Source organism: Pseudomyrmex gracilis, unplaced genomic scaffold (assembly GCF_002006095.1).
Source record: "Pseudomyrmex gracilis isolate BER0280 unplaced genomic scaffold, ASM200609v1 scaffold_84, whole genome shotgun sequence".
Classification (NCBI taxonomy): domain Eukaryota; kingdom Metazoa; phylum Arthropoda; class Insecta; order Hymenoptera; family Formicidae; genus Pseudomyrmex; species Pseudomyrmex gracilis.
In genome coordinates this window covers 222,502-240,874 of record NW_018020668.1, presented here as the reverse complement: position 1 = coordinate 240,874, position 18,373 = coordinate 222,502, and the positions used below count along the sequence as shown (strand labels likewise).

General features: G+C 42.5%; 1 protein-coding gene across 1 annotated transcript in view; it reads left to right on the top strand.

Annotated features, from left to right (window-relative positions):
- The window catches only part of LOC109855233 (transmembrane and TPR repeat-containing protein CG4341), a 209,993-nt gene that overhangs the window by 179,362 nt on the left and 12,258 nt on the right, over positions 1-18,373 (top strand). Inside the window, exon 7 of the mRNA XM_020429243.1 lies at positions 8,222-8,466. Within this exon, the coding sequence (XP_020284832.1) occupies positions 8,222-8,466 (245 nt within the window). The remainder of the gene's footprint in view (positions 1-8,221; positions 8,467-18,373) is intronic.

The window sequence follows — 18,373 nt, the reverse complement described above, 5'->3', positions numbered from 1 at the left end:
CCCGTCTTCTTGCCAATACTGGCCCAATATGAATGCCGAACACTGGTGAACAAACGGGCCAATATTGGGCTGTTATAAAATATAAAAATGGGACAATACTGGACCAATTGTCAATATCGAGTATCGACTATAAAGGTTGGGCCATTGTTGGCCTAGTAGTATTACTGGAAGTCTGTCGGCAATTCCTACATGGGTAATTATCAACAAATAATTATTGTAAAAAAATTGACTCAATCAGATCATCTTGTCAAATTTTTATAATCTATTTAATTCATCTCGCGTAAAAGTACAGTAACAAATCATCGATATCGGAATTCTCATTTAAATTGCATTGGTTGTCTAAACGAGGGACGTATCTTTTGATGTAGGCGATAATCGACAAACGCCGTGTCTGAGCACTCGTATTTCGCGAAGAAGATCGCCCATAAATCGCGCGTTATTATCAGAACTTCCTATAACGGCTGTCCCTGTGAACTAGCGAGTGGGATTTTGTGCAAATAGGAAGAGAGAGAGAGAGAGAGAGAGAGAGAGAGAGAGATCGGTTTATGTAGGACACGACGGCGCAGGGATCGCTCCTATTCGCGTCCTCGAATCGACGGCAACCGAAAGCTGAACGTAACGATTCATTACCGGCGAAATATATGAACCGCCCTGCGGAGCACATCGGAAATACTCGGTAAGTAGGTTAACCGGATGGACTCTGCAATTTTAGTCGGTGTATTATTAGAAAAGCTTCTGAGAGACGCGCGCGCGCGCGCGCGCCTTCCCCTCCCCATAAATCTCGCCTAATTTCAACGGATACACGCGGCAAAGTAGCATTCACGGCGCAATCACTCACTTCGAAAGCCGTTTCTGGATTTCCATTAGAGCCGCAAGATCCTTGCCCTCGAGCACGGAAGCGAGGTCTTATCGCGTCACGATATCTAATTTTGGTTTACAAACGCTTCGTCAAAGTTTCAAACAAATAAAACGTAATTATCTTTCTCCGACAATTTTTAGCATTTGATCTTTATATTTTTGCGTATTTATTATATAAGTCAAACATCAAAATTCTTTCTGTGCGAGTTATTATTTCGACAACATTTCACACACAGTTGTTGGATCTCTATTTTTGTTTTTGCATTTTTATCGTAGTTGCTGTTGTATAAAAAAAAAAAAAAAAAAAAAAAAAGAATGCAGTGTTGCGAGTGAAAATACCTATCGCAATGCGATATACTTTACATTTAAACATTGTGAAAAAACACAGTGTCTATATATGCGCGGCTAATAATATTAATTTATATTTATATTGTCTAAAAACACACACACAAAGACTTTATCGGTCTATCGATAAATCAAGTTAAAGATAAAGCGGATTTCTATTTATATTCGGTTTGTTATTATTTTAAGTAATTTTATCCACTAACTGTGCGAACAGATACAGATCTTCCTGATCTGAAGTAGCTATATAATTGCTCGCGATCATTCGCGACGGAAATGTGATCTTGTTAGTGTCACCGCGAGACGGCGGGCGCGCACAGAGAGAGAGAGAGAGAGAGAGAGAGAGAAGGCCGAGATTATACCCCCGGTTCCTCTCTCGCTACAGAGTTTCCGTATCGCGCGCGTTTAAGTGTCGTCTCAGAGCTCGAATCGCGGGAAATTAGCTGGATCGCTTGTATGAGCACTTAACACGATTGATTCCCTTGAATACGGCAATTCGTGTAAAGGCCGTACCCCCTTTCCCAGCCGCACCCTCATGCCTCGTCCTTGACGCGATCACTCAAAGACGGTGCGCACAGAGAGTTTGCCTCTGTGTATGTGTGTGTGTGTGTATGTGTGTACATACAGACTATATACATTTACTTGTCATCTTCTCCATTTCTCTCAATCTCTCTCTCTCTCTCTCTTTCTCTCTCTGTCTCTGTCTCTCGAAACGTTTTTGAGAAGAAATTATAGCAAGGTAGTAATTTAAACAAGATTTACATCCGATCAGACTCGTGTTAATTGGACGCAGTTTCTATTGGAGAAACAGTCGAATCGCGCTTTAATCGATTGTTGTAGCCATTTTTGTAAAAAAAAAAAAAACCTTATCACTTAGCTACGTCATCTTAATTGATCAGTTTTTGAAGCTACGTATACAAGTAGCGAAAGTCGATCGAGTCGATCTAAGAGTTTGTTTCGATTAGAGTCAGTCTCGCAATTGTAGTCAATACATTGCAACATCACACGATCGTTTTATACGTTTGAACGTTTTCCCCCGTACGTATGTATTGTTATTGGTTTTGTAATTGCTTTAGCAGAAGTGGCATACAGGCGGCAGGAGATTGGCGCGGGTTTCATCAGTACGTAACGCGAATCGAATAAACTATTGAATTCGAGAGTATTAATTAATTTTCATATTTGATGCCGACGCGCGTTGCTGCATGGCAATTGTCAGGAATTACATATTTTTCGTTCCCCGCGCTAATCGGCGAATTGTAATTACATTTTCAGAAAAGCCGGATGCGGCGACGGCCGGTGCTTTTCATTTAGACGTGCCGTGTCATGATAATCTACATTAAATACGCAAATTAATTGTTTCATCCGAATTTAATCATTTACTTAATTAATATCATACAGCGGTTGAAGTGGTTTGAAATTCACAGATTGTGCAAAGCAATTCTGAAAAACGCAAAATGCCGCGGCTTCGCGTTGAGCAAAAAGAGCGAACGGTTTTACAAAAACAAAACAAACAACATACAAGAAAATTAATTGATGAAATGTAAGATAATTTGGGAATGGCTTTTGTTTAAACGCGTTATCAAAAAATATTGCGTATAAAAGTAACGCGCGTAAAAAAAAAAAAAATAAAGAAATGAACAATGTATACACGTTACGATTTTTAGTTTATAGTAAATAATATATTTCAGTTGTAGATGTGGTTAAATGTGGTTATCTTGTTGCAGCGCTTTCAATTATTTCATTAAGAATCTATTTCGATGACACGATATCGGAACAACCATTACTCTTAGTTCGGCTCTTCACGGTTCAGGAAATGAACGTGATTTCACGCGCATCACATCCACACGCGCTCACGCGCACATACATATACACACATACGGGCGCGCGCGCGCACATTCTCACTTCTCTTTACTTTACCAACGCCGGTCGATAAAGGCTTGCTCTCTCGCTCGCTCATGTGCTACGCGTTGCACCTGCGTTTCGTGCGCACATACACGTGTGTCAACCTCGGGAAATAGGTACGGCAAGGCGCGAGTGCAGCCTGTGGCGGCCGTATCCGCAAATTGGCGGCCGATCGAGCCACTAATTACTCAGACCGGGCGTGTTTTAAAAGCCGGACGGTTACGACCGATTTACGGGACCGCCCGAGGCGGAAAGAAAGCCGTTGAACTGCCGATATGTGTGTGCGGGTTCCTCTCACAATCCGGCACGGATCACCGTCGAACGGTCCATTCGTCTAATCGGCTGTTTCAGCGCGTCGATCAAGCGTGCGATTTAGATTGCGCGCGAATAAGTTGGATGATGTGTTACATCGAAAGTTAAAATTTTAATATAAGAGTATTTTTTGAATAAACAGAGAAAAAAAAGACTGACCCCGATTTAATAATGATTCGAAATTACTTCAATTAATTGCATCTTAATGTAATATGAAAAATATTTAATGAGTTTGTTTAGTCTCGACCAAAACTTTATTAATCAGTAGTAAATCTCTCTTTCTCATTTTCACGATACTAAATACGAAAGTTCTCATAATAATTTAATTTTTAAATAATTTAAAATTTGTGTCAGATACGAGAAATATAAATACGAGAATTTTTATATTAATTGATTTTTAAAATAATTTAAAATTTTCGCGTCAAATACGAGAATATCAATTATATTTCTGAATATATTTTTATAAATGTAAGCGAAATATAATATTAAACTAGCGATAACTTTATATAGACTCTCCGCGCGGAATTTAACGTGAAGCAAAAGATCTCTTTGCAAGATTCCCAGTGGATAAATCGAGGCATGTGCGGACGCGCGAGTAGATAAGCTGGTTGGCGGTCGGACCGGAACAAAGGAAGGTTTTGTGCGATAAGAAGGGTTCGCGGATAGCGATCATTGGCTCGTCGCAATTTAATTGTTCGCTAACAGTCGGCTTGCGCAGCGAGTTTCTGTCCTGTGAAACGTGAAGGCAAACGTGAAAATATGTACGTGCCGCGAAAGGAGCCGCCTAATAGCACACGCGCTAATGAGCGGTATATTTTCTCGCACGTCTCTCACTCTGTCTTTCCGTTCCTCTCTCTCTCTTTTCCTTTCCTCTCGCAACTGCAAGCGAGCTTTTCCGGCAATGAGTCACAGTCGGATGCGTGCGAAATTACATCGCCATGGCGCGCGCGCTAAATTGTCCCGTAATCTTGAAACTAACGTTTCAACGGTCAACAGCTTGCACCGCCAGCCAACACTTAACGGTCGAGCTTTAATAATTTACAGAACACGGCCGAGTCACTTCGCGGAAAGTTTGTCTTCGCGTTTTGTTTTCGCCGCCTGTCCTGAGGAACGCGGCAATTCTGTTGCGTGTTCGGGAACACGCGCGTAAAATAATTTGCAACAATATACGGAAAGCGCAAAAACAATTAGAATATCGAGAAGATCACATGTGTGTTTCAATTTCGCGTATACGCAAATCGATTTATTTGCGAGATGTTCTCAAAAAGAATGTTTGCAAAATGTCGAAAAATTATTGAAAAGTATTCAAGAAAAATGTCATTATTATTTTGTTGCCTGTATTTCATCGAAAACAATTAAAGTCCTCTCTCTCCGGGTCGTCGCGCGCGACACGCAAGTCGAATTGAAACGCGCTTCGCGCACGTTCGATGCAATTAATTTTTCTGGCCGGCGCATAAATCGAGCTGGCGACTTCTATGAATAACATCGGCCGGGGGATGCGTCGAGCGCTCGGCTTTTGTCTCGCAAGATCAACGGCGCTATCCGGCGCGATCGAACGAACACATCCCGCGCCCGCAACGAATTATCGCGGAAAACCGAGCGCGTGTCGCGGGCGATAAATCGAAGGGGGCGTCGGTCGTGCGCCATCGATCTTCGTCAGAACGACGCGCGGCGCGGCATGTGATGCAACGAGAACGGGGGGAAGGGAAGGAAAGGGGGTGGAAGGCGGGCGTGCCAGGAGTCGGCCAGGTTAACCAGAAAATTGCAAGGCACACACAAAACTCGGCTGCACAATGGAATCTTAATTCCGCGAGAGCGGTGGAGTTGAATTCACTTCAACTCTCCCCCCCATCTCCCTACTCTTTTTCTCCGCGCTCTCTTTCTCTCTCTCTCTCTCTCTCTCTCGTCATTTCCTTTCCTCTTTCTCTCTCCCGTCGCGTCTTATTCTCTCTCTTTCGTAATTAGGAAGCAAACAGAGCGGCGGTCTTGCCAAGTTGGCGGAGTCGGAGATGAAACAGCAGTTTCCGTCCGCCCATCCTTCTTCCGCCTGCGCCGTAGACCCCGTAGACGAGAGTCTACACCACCCTTCTCTCTCTCTCCTTTCTCCTACGCTCCCTCCTCGCCCCGTTCTCTCTGTACCCGAGCGTCTCTCCGTTCCCAAACCCACCATCACATTTTCCGGTGTGTCGACGGGCCACCTGACTCTCTTCTTCGACTCGGTACGATTATGTGGAAAGAGCAGGCCGCAAAAGGCGGACAGTATAATTCACTGCCAAACGCAGACCGCCGTCGCGTGTTATTTCGCCTTCTTTTCCTTGTCTTCTGTTCTTTTTACGACGCGCCGCAATATCCCTTCGTGAGGAGGAAGGTGAAACAGAGAGAGAAAGAGAGAGAGAGAGAGAGAGAGAGAGAAAAGGGTGGGAGGGAAGGAGAGAGAAAGAGGAGACAAACTCGTTGCGAGAGATGGAGAGTGAGTCCGCTTTTATGGCAGTCGTCGTTTCGCGAGCAAGAGAGTCTCGATCTTCGAGCTTTTTATGGCGTAATTATCTCGCGCGAGTCGATTGCCGTCGCTTCCCAGGTAATATAGTTCGAGTAACGCTCGAATCACAAAATGTCGGGAATTTATAGCGACATCAGGTAATGACTCAACGTTGAATTATCCGATCCTCCGTATTGATACACTCCGTTTTATGCGTGTAGCGATGTGTGTAGGAAACATGAAAAAAAAAAAAAAAAAAACTAAAATCGAAACTCTCGCGCAAATTTCGATGTATATATTTCAGCTTATTTAGATCTTCTCTTCATATCTCGTTTTTCAAAAACGTCAATGTTTCCTGTCAATTGTAAAACTCGTTCAATCGATTCGGAAAGGAACGGACTCGAATATATGGAAGAATATCATACGTTAGAATGTCATAGAACTCGTCGCTAAAAACACGACGGAAAGCTTTCGCGCGTCGAAACGCAGAGCAGATTTAATAGACATCGACGTGTTCGAGATATGCGCGTCGTCGCTCGGACTTTGTCGCGCGCGCATACACACACACACATACATTTATCCTGTGTGATCCCGGGAAATACAGGAAGTTCTCTCGGTCTCTCTGTGCTTTAATTCCATAGAGTATTCCCGGAGAGAAACGGCAGCGAGGAAAATGGATTGCCCGATTCCGCACAGACCGTTTCTTAGTCAAAATAATGCGAGGCGCAGGTATCGCCGTCGTCCTCCGGAAACCGCGAGCTCGCTCCTCCCTCGACGCGCCCTCTTTAGTCAGGAAATTGCCTTTCCGACGCGCCTGATTTCCGTTTCGAGGTCGACACAGTTTTTTGTTAATTAAAGCCGCAAAAAGAGGATCTCGCGGCCACTCCTCCTCGGCCAGCGAGCGAGAACCAAATAGCACGATAATTTCAAGCCACGACGCTCGCGCTGATGGCCCCCTTTAAAATCGACCGCGAATCGAAATTTATCTTTCGCGCAAACGAGAGAAAGAACGTAAGGACGGTTCTCGCGCGCGCGAGCGTGTTCGAGAGATAAATGGTAACAGGTGGTATTCGACCGTAGCGCGTAATAAGTTTTCACGTGGACTAAATGCGAACCCTATATACGCCCGCGGCTTTTACGGCCCGCCGTTTTTCATTATCGCATTTCCACTCTCCTTCACCGAATTACCGAAAGTCTCCGATTACCGAAGTCTCGAAATAAAATGCGGGTTAATGTCTTTCTCGCGCGCGCACAGACTGCACCGACATTCCTGCGAAACTACTTGTTTCTTTTTTTTTTTTTTTTCTTTTATCTTACATTGCGTTTTATATTTATTTTCAGATTCACATTTGCGCGACGAAATTATGCAATAACCGACGAGAAGAATATGGAATACAATATTTGTTTTTTTCTCTCTCTCTCTCTCTCTTCAATCGCCTGCGGAACTTTTATTAATATTTCAAAGAAATCGCGAGAAAAGAGTGTCTAAATCTAAAGGCAAATCTGGCAAAAAGCACTTTCTTATCTCGAAAACTAAAAGTCTCTCTCCCTACGTAATCTTTCTTATCGCCCTTGCGGTCTTGTGAGATCGTGGCAATTTTACTTGAGCGACAAAGCGCTTATTCCAATCCAAGGCCTACTAAGGAAAGTTAGTTCTCTCTCTCGAAAGGAGACTTTTTTAATTAAAGTCAGAAATAAAAGCGTCGGAAAAACGGAATGCCACACAGTCTAAAGTTTCCACCGAGGCGGGAGGGATTTGTGCCCCGTCGTAATCTTTTCGGCTCATGAAATCATTCTCCGCAATCCGAGCCGAGCCGTCACTCATCCAACTTTCCATTATTCGCTTTTATGCATCAGAGATGGTGCACAGACATTGATGATACCTATTATACAATATACGTATATAATTGCATCTCGGCGATTGTTTTAAAAAGCAAAACTTGGATCTGAAAGCAAAAGTAATTTTTTATTCTAAACAAATATAAAAACGAGAGAAGGATGTGACCGTAAGATATAACAAATATGTGAAAAAAAAAAAAAACTATGTAAAAGAATATAGTAAATTAGAATTTTTATTTGCAAAAAAGTATATTTTATATTTATGTTCGGAAAATGTAAAGGAGAGAGAGTAAAACGGAAAGATCGCAAAATGTGATAGCGGAAAGGCACGAAATCTCGCCGCGGACGAGAAATCCCCGTGACGTCGCTAAGTCCGGGAGGTGTGAGTTTAAATTCCCCGGGTGTGCGAGTATCGGCGATCTCTCTCTCTCTCTCTTTCTCTCTCGGAATCCAGCGGTGCTCACCGATCCTTATCATTTGTCTTTGCAGAGGCTTACGTGAATCTGGGAGCCGCGCTGATTTCGGTCGGACGCGGCACCGAGGCGGCTGCGGTTTTGCGCGCCGGTGCATCCTTGGACGGCTCCGGTCTGAAGGACAAAAGGGCTCACGAGGCGGCCAGGGTGCAGGCTCTCCTTCAATTAGGCGCGCTGTACGCCGATCAGGGTAGATTACAAAGAGCCCTGTCGGCGTACAGGGAAGCCCTGCGCGCCCTGCCGGATCACTATCCACCCCAGGTTAGTAGTTCACCGCTTTCCTCTTCATTACGCCACTAAGGCGGAATAACTTGATGCGCCCGTGTGGGAGAACTATGAATACTTAGAGCGCGTTAGCGGTAAGTGCCTTCGAGGGCACGTCTCCGTTTGGCTTCGAGCGATTCATGCAGTTTCTCTCGCTCGCCCTCCCTCCCTCCCACGCTTGCTTCACCTCCTCCGTTTCTCTCTGTCTTCTTCCTTGGTATTCTCCCTATCCGTCTCTCTGGAAATTACGTATAACGAGGTTCGCGCAGAGACGGAGAAGGAGCTCGCGCGCGCGCGCGGTTATCGATTATTATGATGTACGTATATCTGTGCAATATCCGCGCGCAACTTGCGCATTTCTCTGGCGTATCGATAACTTTGAGAAACCGATTGCAGCGAACACACACACACACACACACACACAGGTTTTCGAATTGTCGGTAAACAGAGAATCGAAATTAAATGTCGGAAATTTTTACAATCACAACTCGCGTGCGCAACGTCAACCGACACAAATTAACCGGAAGAATAAGGTTTCGAAATACGAATTTATTTTCTCGACAAGAAATATCGTCGCGCAAATTGTTCCCGGGCTCGCGCAGAGACGTGACAGTTAACTGCGAAAACGATTGCCGCGAATCGTTCTCGTCCGATTGCGTCCGATCGTCGGTTAACAAACCGGGGGACGAAGCGGTAAACCACTTCGAACGATACACCGAGAGCGATCCGTAAGAAAGTAATCAACTCGAAACAGATTTCTGATGTTTTCGTCGGTCCGCGCCCTTCGACTGCTAATTGCTTTCCAAGATTATTGCTCCCTCCGGCTCGTCCGGGGCAATTCCACGTTTCTCTCCGCTCAATCATCGGCCGCGCCACCACACAGCGTGATACACACACACTCTTGTGCCTCTTCTCTCCACCTAGCGTGTGACGAATCGGAAAAAAGCGGAGAAAAGTTATGTTTTTTGTGCGGCGCGAAATATAAAAATCTCTGTAACGGCATTTTTTTTTTTTTTTTTTTTTAAATAGATTAAAGAGTAGATGCAGAGAAAAATTTTTATTTATTTTCAGAATTGTGTGCGGATTAACGCGCAAAAGTTAAAAAAAAAAAAACCAAACAAATTTAATACACTTACGCGCAAAAACTTTGTCATCGAGAAATAAATCTACACCAGCAGAGACGAGAAAGAGAGAGAAGAGAGTGGATGGCTCGACACACGCGATGACATTTCCGAAAGTGTTGATGTTTCCGCGTCACCAAATAGAGGCGAGCAGTATCGTATTCTCGGTAACAATTCTGACACAGAGATTTTCTCTGCTTTTCCCTTGAAAAATCAAGAAAACGTTCTCTTCTCCGCGACCCTTTCTCTCACTTTCTCTCTCTTCTTTTTTTTCTTTCCCTCTCTTCCTTCTCTCGGTGTAGCTCCCAACCATTCGCGTTTGCAACGACGCGCGGAGTGAACTTCCCGCGAGAGTTTCTCTCTCTCTCGTAGGATATAGCTTTACCGTCGTCGTCGTCGTCGTCGTCCGACTTCCCTCGCTCGCTTTTTCTCCCCTCGCGTCTTACTTCTCGCGCCGCGTCTTTTTTCTTTTTTTTTTTTTTCCGTTTTCACAATCTACGTCTAACTTTTTGGATGTGGCGCAGGCGAAGCGACAACATCGGGATCGCGCAACGACCGGCACCTTCTAGTGCGCCCGGCATCGACGCCGTGCAGCGCGAGAGAAGTTTGCATTTTTACGAGACACTCCGTACCCTCCGGCGTCCCGTCGGAACCGACGACCAACCGACCGACCGACCGACCGATTCTTTTTCCTTCCTTCCTTCCTTCCTTCCTTCCTTCCTCTTCTCCACGTTCTTCGCTTCGCTTTTACGTGTTACGAACACGCAGCGTGGCCGTTTTGTTCGGCGCATCGCCGTGGAATTCCTGTGCGACAATTTATTCGAAAAGTATTTTTCGCCTTTCCGTGGGTTCTGCCGCGCTGCTGCAGGTGCGTGTGTGTGGATGGATGTGTGTAGGTGTGCGCGCAGAAACATATGCAAGCGGAGACGTCGCAGATGCGCCGAAAGAAACTGGCGAGAACTCGGACGTACGGAGAGAGAGAGAGAGATTTACCATTTTTCCACGAATATACGTCGAGACTATTTGTGCGCCGTCTCGTTATATGTCGGGATAAAATTGTCTACTTACGTTGTTTTTTTTGTCCGAGAGCAGTAAACGAGAAACTTTATTTTTAACGATTAAGCAAACGATCGAACGAGTTTTTACAGCACAGATTTTATATTTGACATAAATATAAAAATATCCATAAAATTCTTTCTTTTTTTAGTAATTAATTTATTTATTTAGTAGAACAACAATAACTCGTGATGATATATTTTAAACTGAGATTTTTTCTTTTGTGTATTGAGCGAGTAATTTTCTCCAATGCTTTTATTTATACATATATTAAATTAATTACGTAATAAGATGAAGTTAAAATTAAAGTAAATATATATTTGTATCGTAAAACTTTCACCTTCGAATATTTTGCAGCGTTTTTGTTATTTTCCGCGCTCATACTGGGCCATTGTATCGCTATCAAAATAACGCTACAAAATAATAACGAGTTGCGACTGTGTGTTTCATTACCAATCGATTTGACGCGAAAGCGACGTTTGTTGATTGCGAATGACGTGACATTTGCAACGTCAAAGTGCGAATTCTATGCGCGTGTCAAGCGCAAAAACGCGCGCCTGCAGCGATGTGAACGCGGGAGGTATAAATTTCGGACGCGCGCGTGTCCGCGGAAATTTAAAAGGAAAGGCATTAAATGAGTATGGCGATTAAAATCAGAGAATGGCCACCGAATAAAGCGTTTTTCGCGCCGTGTCGAGCAATGCGCACCTTATGGCGCACGGAATAGATATACGCGAACGGAATCTGAGAAATTTTTTATTTCTGTTAGGGAGAAAGAGAGAGTTAGAGAGAGAATTGGTTCCGTTCGCGCAAAATTAGGAGCGTTAATCTCAATATTTCGCTCGATTCGCCCGGCATAATTTCCCATTCGAGGCTCATGATTGGCAATCGCGATAAAACGGAAACGAGGAGGATCGCTGGCATTGGCACGTTTCCACGCCGAACTTTTCCTCGCCGTGCAGTTATTCGCGTCCACCTAATTGATTAAATCTTCCCCTTCCTCTTCACCTCCGCGCTCCTCTTCTTCACGCTCTCCTCTCTCTTACTCTCGCCGCTCTCCGGCGAGAGAATTCGAAATATCTGATATTACACAAATTGAAATTCCTCTCTTTAAAACTTTTGCATTCCGTCCTCGTCGACGGCCGAGCATGGTTTCATTCGATTATCGGACGTAAGTCGCAAAAGTCCTTCTCTTCCGCGCACACAAGCGCTTCCTGAGCACAAAGTGCTTCCGGAATTGAAGTCGAAGAAATACGGTCTGGGCGGAAATCGTTATGAAAATACGCCTCCAGTCGTTTATCCCAAAGTTTCGAGTGCACCGCCCACCGTTTCGCTTATATACACATATATAATATATATATATATGCGTAAAAGGCGATGTTTCGTGAGTGCCATCTCGTGATTCCAAAGTCGTATATATTCATAAAAGTTTTAGAGGGACATAATCTAGCCTCGCCTGAAAGACAAGAAAAATATCACGAGGCACGATATAGTGCCTCGCGCAATTTCGAGCGCGACTTCGTTACGCGACTCTTATACGCGAAATTCATGCAATTGAGAAGTGAGAAGATTTCATGGGGCAATATTTCAAGAACGACTGAATGACCGATCAATTTCGTTTTAAGTTTCAATCGCTTCAAAACAAAACTATTAAAAAAAAGGATTCTTGAGTTTTTTTTGTGTGTGCTTCTGATTTGGAAATAGGCGACGATAAAATTTTGAAGTGAGATTTTCACGTTTTCAGGAACGTCATTATTATCGTCGTCGTGCGACCAAAATGTGTGCATGTTCGTATGCTTGCTAACAGACAGCATACATGAATCACGTGGACAAGGAGAAAAAGAAAAACATCACGTGAATTTACTGTAATCGTGTGACTTTAAAAAAACGTAACGCCATGTGACAGGGAGAGAAAAACCACGTAATTAAAGTCACTTGACTTTACTTACTCACGTGTTTTTAAAATCGTGACATTTTGTATTTTGTAGTATTATTTTATTTTGTAAAACACGTCTTATAAAGAAAGAAGATTTTGTAGTATTAAATCAATTTGTAATTAATTAATTTTTAATTTATTAATTTTTAATTTATTAATTTTTACTTTTGTACTTTATATATACTTTATATATACTTCATATATACTACAGTTAGGTCACTGACCTCGGTCGCGTGACCGCGGCGGGGTCACTGACCTCGGTCACGCGACCGCGGCGGAGTCACTGACCTCGGTCGCGTGACCGCGGCGGGGTCACTGACCTCGGTCGCGCGACCGCGGCGGGGTCACTGACCTCGGTCGCGTGACTGCGGGGAGATCAACTCTTCGTTACGCGTGAACTTGGCGCGAGACACTACCGTGCCTCTTGATTATAATATCAATAGCACTAATTATTAGTTCAGCTATGCTAAACAAGCATAAGTCATATTGTGCAATTAATTAGAGAACAGACAGAGAAAAATTAACAAATAGATTTATAATACAAGTAAAAGAAATAATTGTGAAATAACCAAATAAAAAAAATGAAATACATCAAGACGAAAAGAAAATATTGACATAAAAAAAAAAGAGATAACACGCTACAAAGTACTGATATTTTAGATGTAATCGCAGTTGTCCGGATTGATTTGGTGTAATAATGTAATTAGAGATACTGTTTTGTATATAACGTTACTGAATTATTCAGCGACGTTTAATGATTTGTGTTTGATAGCAACGTGTATATTGCAAGAGCTTCTTTATATGTTTAGATATTTTTGACTTTTTCATATATTTTTCACCGTTTTAGCAAAATAAATTGCGATTGATCCAATCGCTTTCGGAATAACTTATGATATACTTACGCTGAGTGAGTGCAAATGTTCGTGTCCGATTTGTCATTAGAACCAATGATAAATCGCGAACGTGAACTTTTGTATATTTGAAATATTTTTTTTTCTTCTTATTTTTAGCCGTCTTGAGAAAAAGAAATCTCTCGTAATCGTCAGGTTACTGACTTTACGGACGATTTGAGTCCGATTTCTTCGATCGTTATGTACCGCCGATAAATGATTCATCTGTCTTCTCTTTAATCGCCACGTCTCACGGCGATTAAACAAGTCACAGAAAAAGTCGTTGCGATAGCGTTTCAACTTGAGTCCGCGCAATTGCATTTATTTTCCGAGCTATTTTCTCAATGCGACAAGTCGCATTTAGATCATCTCTTTGCGAGAGATCGAATGCGCGCGAATCCCTATCTTAAAAATTCGCAAGTCAGATCCTCCATCAACGGAAATAGCCGGGGCCGATACCCGTAATAGCCGTCAAACCGCATTTCGAGCACCCCAAATCCGACCACCGCCGGCGCCATTGTCGTTTCCCCGGAGGGACACGAAAATGGCCGGCGAATCGTAACTTTAAATTGGTCGTCCGAGTGATATCGGGGGGGTAGCTGCGCCTGGCTCTCGCGCGGGGAAAGCGACCGACCGCGCATCGACCGGGAGAAGAGAGCTCGAAACGAAACGATCTCGCCCGTTTTTCCATCCCGAGTTATTGCCTCTTCGCGATTTTCCGAAACTTCATCGGCAATCGCTCTCTCTCTCTCTCTTTCCCTCGTTCTTGTCGAGTTATAATATCTCCCGATCGAGGCACTTCGATGAATTTATGGCGCGCGGGGCTTCCGAGGCTTGACGGCGGGACCTTACCGGAACTTTCATCGTGAGATCTTCAGTCGGGAAGTGCCTGCGGGAATTAGATAGCAAAACTCACGAGGCATTCCTTCGGTTATAAGCCGAATAGAATATGAAATATTTCGTTTTTATTTAATAAAGCAGACATCTCTATCGTTCTTTCTTTAATTTTAGCGAGAGAACGTCGAGAATCTCGAGAATTATAAAACGTGGAAAGTAAATTTTATCCTATCTGTTGATCTGTTAAAACAATAAAAGACCAATCTGCATGGTCTGACGATAACTTTTACATATTGACATATATAATGAGATAATTTGTAATTACGCATCTTCTGCTAGTGTGTGCGGTTGCAAAGAGTTAAAAAAAAAACAAAAACGGATAAATAGTACACAACGGCGGAACGCCGTTTCTTTATTTGTCTCGACAGAGAGCGCGAGCGTAAAACTAATATAAGCGGTAAGTTGTCTTTCAACTGATGATAATGATAAAAAGTCGGAAAATGGCGGTTTGTATTGTTCTTTTGTTCTCATTGCGCGAGAGGAGTCTTGTGACGTAGCACAATAATTAATTACTATAACTTTGCTTAAGACCGCATTAATTAGCACTCGGCAATTAGTCGGTGCTCGTAATGCGTTACTTTTAAGTCCGCACGATTTATCATCCTCGTACTACTCCGGAAATTAAAATCATCCTCCCGTGCCGGAGGGGAAAAAAATCGGGGGGAAAGAATATACGTACACACACATGTACATTCTTTCTCTTTGAAATATTATATCAATGTATTATGCGTACCTGTCACGCGCTCATTACTATCTCGCCTAACAAGCACGTGTATTTCGCTGATCAACTCGATATATACATATGCGACGGAAATAAATTGGGATTTAAATTACCTTATATAATTTCATCTCATTTCAATCTGCATTTCTCTCTCGACAAAACAAAAAAAAAATCCAACATTCTTCAATCAAAGTGTAATTAATACGCATTTTCCACTCGTCAATTATTCGAAACATGACACAATCTGGTATTCGATGATGTCGTTATTGAAAATTCACAGTGTCACCTTACACTCAAAGAGAAGAGCAGATGAGATCAAAAATTGATGATACGTCTCATAAAAAAAACTTGGATACCGTCTCAAAAATCTCGAGAAGAAGCGATCTTAAATATTTGAATCGCACGACTCTTAAACTCGACGCTACAGAATGTCTATCACGTTTTTCTTCTCGCGAAAAAGCGTGTTCTCGATATCTCAGATTTCTTTTAAAAATACGTCAGCCGGGCGGATATAAAACGCGATACGTGTCATTTATTTATTTTCGAACACGGGATTTCCATCCGTTCGTATCGCCGCGTGGCGATACGTAGGTACCGAAGCGATTCAACCGCGATTGATTTCGACGGTGCGGAGACGTGCGGAATCCTGTCGAAACTTTTTCCACGGCGGTTTTAGTCGATCCTTTCCCTCTTTCCTTTATCCCCTTCCCTCCTCTCCTCTCTCTCTCTCTCTCTCCGATTTTGCGGTCCCTTTTACGAGACATCAATTATGACCGACAAACTTTGCGACTTCGCGTTCATCCTCGCGGGGATAAGTAGCGGGGAGACGAAAAGTTTCGGGAGGAAAATCGCCGGTGCCGGCTGGCCGGACTGTCGTGACGCGCGTAACGAAAAATTAATAACCAGGAACTTTCTCCCCTTGCCACATCATTTAGCTCTGTCGATACGACCGCAAATTCGAGGTAGAGAAGGAGAATGGGGATGTATTGAACGTCGATCTGTTAACTCGACCGAGACGATTGCGCCGCGAAATTTAAGATATTTTAAGAGAAAGAGAGAGACAATAGATTTTTATGAATAAAATTTGATTAATACAAAATATTCGGATTTGGCACGGAATATCTCATGCAAATAAAATATAAATATGTGCATATAGATTTAATATAAATTTATATATTCCGGAAATAAATTTATCTTTTTATTAAAATATTCGTAGAAAAGAAGAGAAAATGTAATGTATTCGCGAAACAGCTTTGAGAATTGCCACGTTAATTAGTTCGATATTCTCTTTGTCAAAAAAAAAAATAAAAAAGAAAAAACAAACGGCCTAATACCCGATACGATTACTTTGTCATGTCTAACAAACGCGGCTTTGTGTTAAAATTACGCGGCCAATCGAGTCTTGGTCGATCGAGTTTGTCAATCGATTAGCAATTAAACGGCTAAATTAGCCGAACGATTAATTGTGCAAATCATTTTAATAATTTCACAACACTACCATCGTTTCGACCACAGCCAAACATTTCAACATCTCTCTGTACTTTGATCGGTGTTTCGATGCAAAATGCATTATCGTGTTATAACGAGTTCTGTCAAGCGCAGTAAACGTCTAATTTTCAAACGAGTAGCAATGAGTGAGTGCCATTTTTTGCCAAGACATACACCGCGCGCTCTTGACAATGCAATTTTAGTGTCGCGATTATATATAAATTTTTTCAACAATGTAAATATTAAAACTGCGTTGCATTAGACACTTATTTAGACGTTAATGCTTCCAAACACACAGAGAAAGAGAAGGAGAGAGAGAGAGAGTTATGTATTTTATTAAAACTTATTTCATTTTCCTCCTTTCTCTTGTCTTTTCCCACGTCACTTTTAGATTTTCTCATTAATGTTAAGTAAAATTCCGATAATAACGAAAAACGAGCGATTTTATTCATTCCATTTTACGATAAATTAACTTACGCGAGTTGACTCTATTATAATTGATATAATTAATGCTTTTGTTAATATAATTCTATTAAACTGAAAAAGACTCTAGCTAAAATATCGTTCGGTTTTTTTTTATATACATATCAGATATTTTGTGAGATATATTTTTATTATTATATTTTAATATACAAAGTGAGAAACTTGTTGGCAATTACACAGAGAAGAATTAACGAAACGATTTTCCTTCGGCAAAATTAAAAAAAAAATGCAACGCGTATTTTTACCCGTCAGAATGTAACATGCATGATTTGACTGTCATTGTGTGCCGTGACATATAATATTTTTGCGCCTCGGGATAATGGTGTCGTGATAACGATATGGCAGGCTCAACAAAGAGGCTCGGGCACGACGAATTTCCCGGAAAAATTCCCGCGTCGGGGATTGGTTAGACTGGCTGTCCAAAAAAAAAAAAAGAAAAAAAAAAGAGAGAGAGAAAGAGAAAAGAGGGGTGCGCTCCGGAGACACCCTCGTTTTACATATCGTTTTAATAACAGAGGGTCGCTTTGTGCGGCAGTGTTTGAGTGGCTAATTAGGTGCTTGCAGCCCTCCGGCAGGCGCACAATGCCGCTCGAGGTAATTTCGCAATCCCTTCTGTGCTTCCACTCTCTTTCTCGTCTCTTCACCCTCTCGCTTCTTAGCAGCCGCTTAACGTGCCCTTCTCTTCCCTTTCTGTTCTCGAACCTCTTCTCTTTCTCGTCGCACTTCAAGCAAATATATTATACAAGTCCGTATATATATATATATATATCTGTCAATCCGCGCATCGACCCACTCCATCATGCGATGTTCCGATCCTTGCATTCTTACGCGAGAGTGAGTTTCCAGTGTGTTACGTCCTTCGTAATTGTGCGCCCGGAGGAAGCGAGAGCTAAGCTATCTCTCTTCGCTTTAACCCCACCCGTCGATCCCCCTCCCCGGCCGAGATCAATAGCGCGAAGTCAAAAGTAAAGAGAAACTTTTAACCTTATCAGAATGAGGATTAAAGGACCCATAAAAGAGCCGTCCGGCAATTATTTGCTAAGTAATAGTTTAAAACAGCGAAAAGACTGTTGTCGACAGTTTTACGACTTGACTTGTGTGAATATCGCGTGTGGATAAAAAAAAAATTAAACTAGTTTTCAATGCAACACATCACGTTCAAAACGTGGTCGGCAATAGAAAAAGACTTTTTGTGTTTTTTTTTTTAATTTAAACAATTTAGGAAACGCGTGAACAAATGTCACGCACGCAGAATCAGAGTTTTTATTTTCTCATCTCTTCGAGCGCACAAAAAACTAGATTAGAGAAAGAT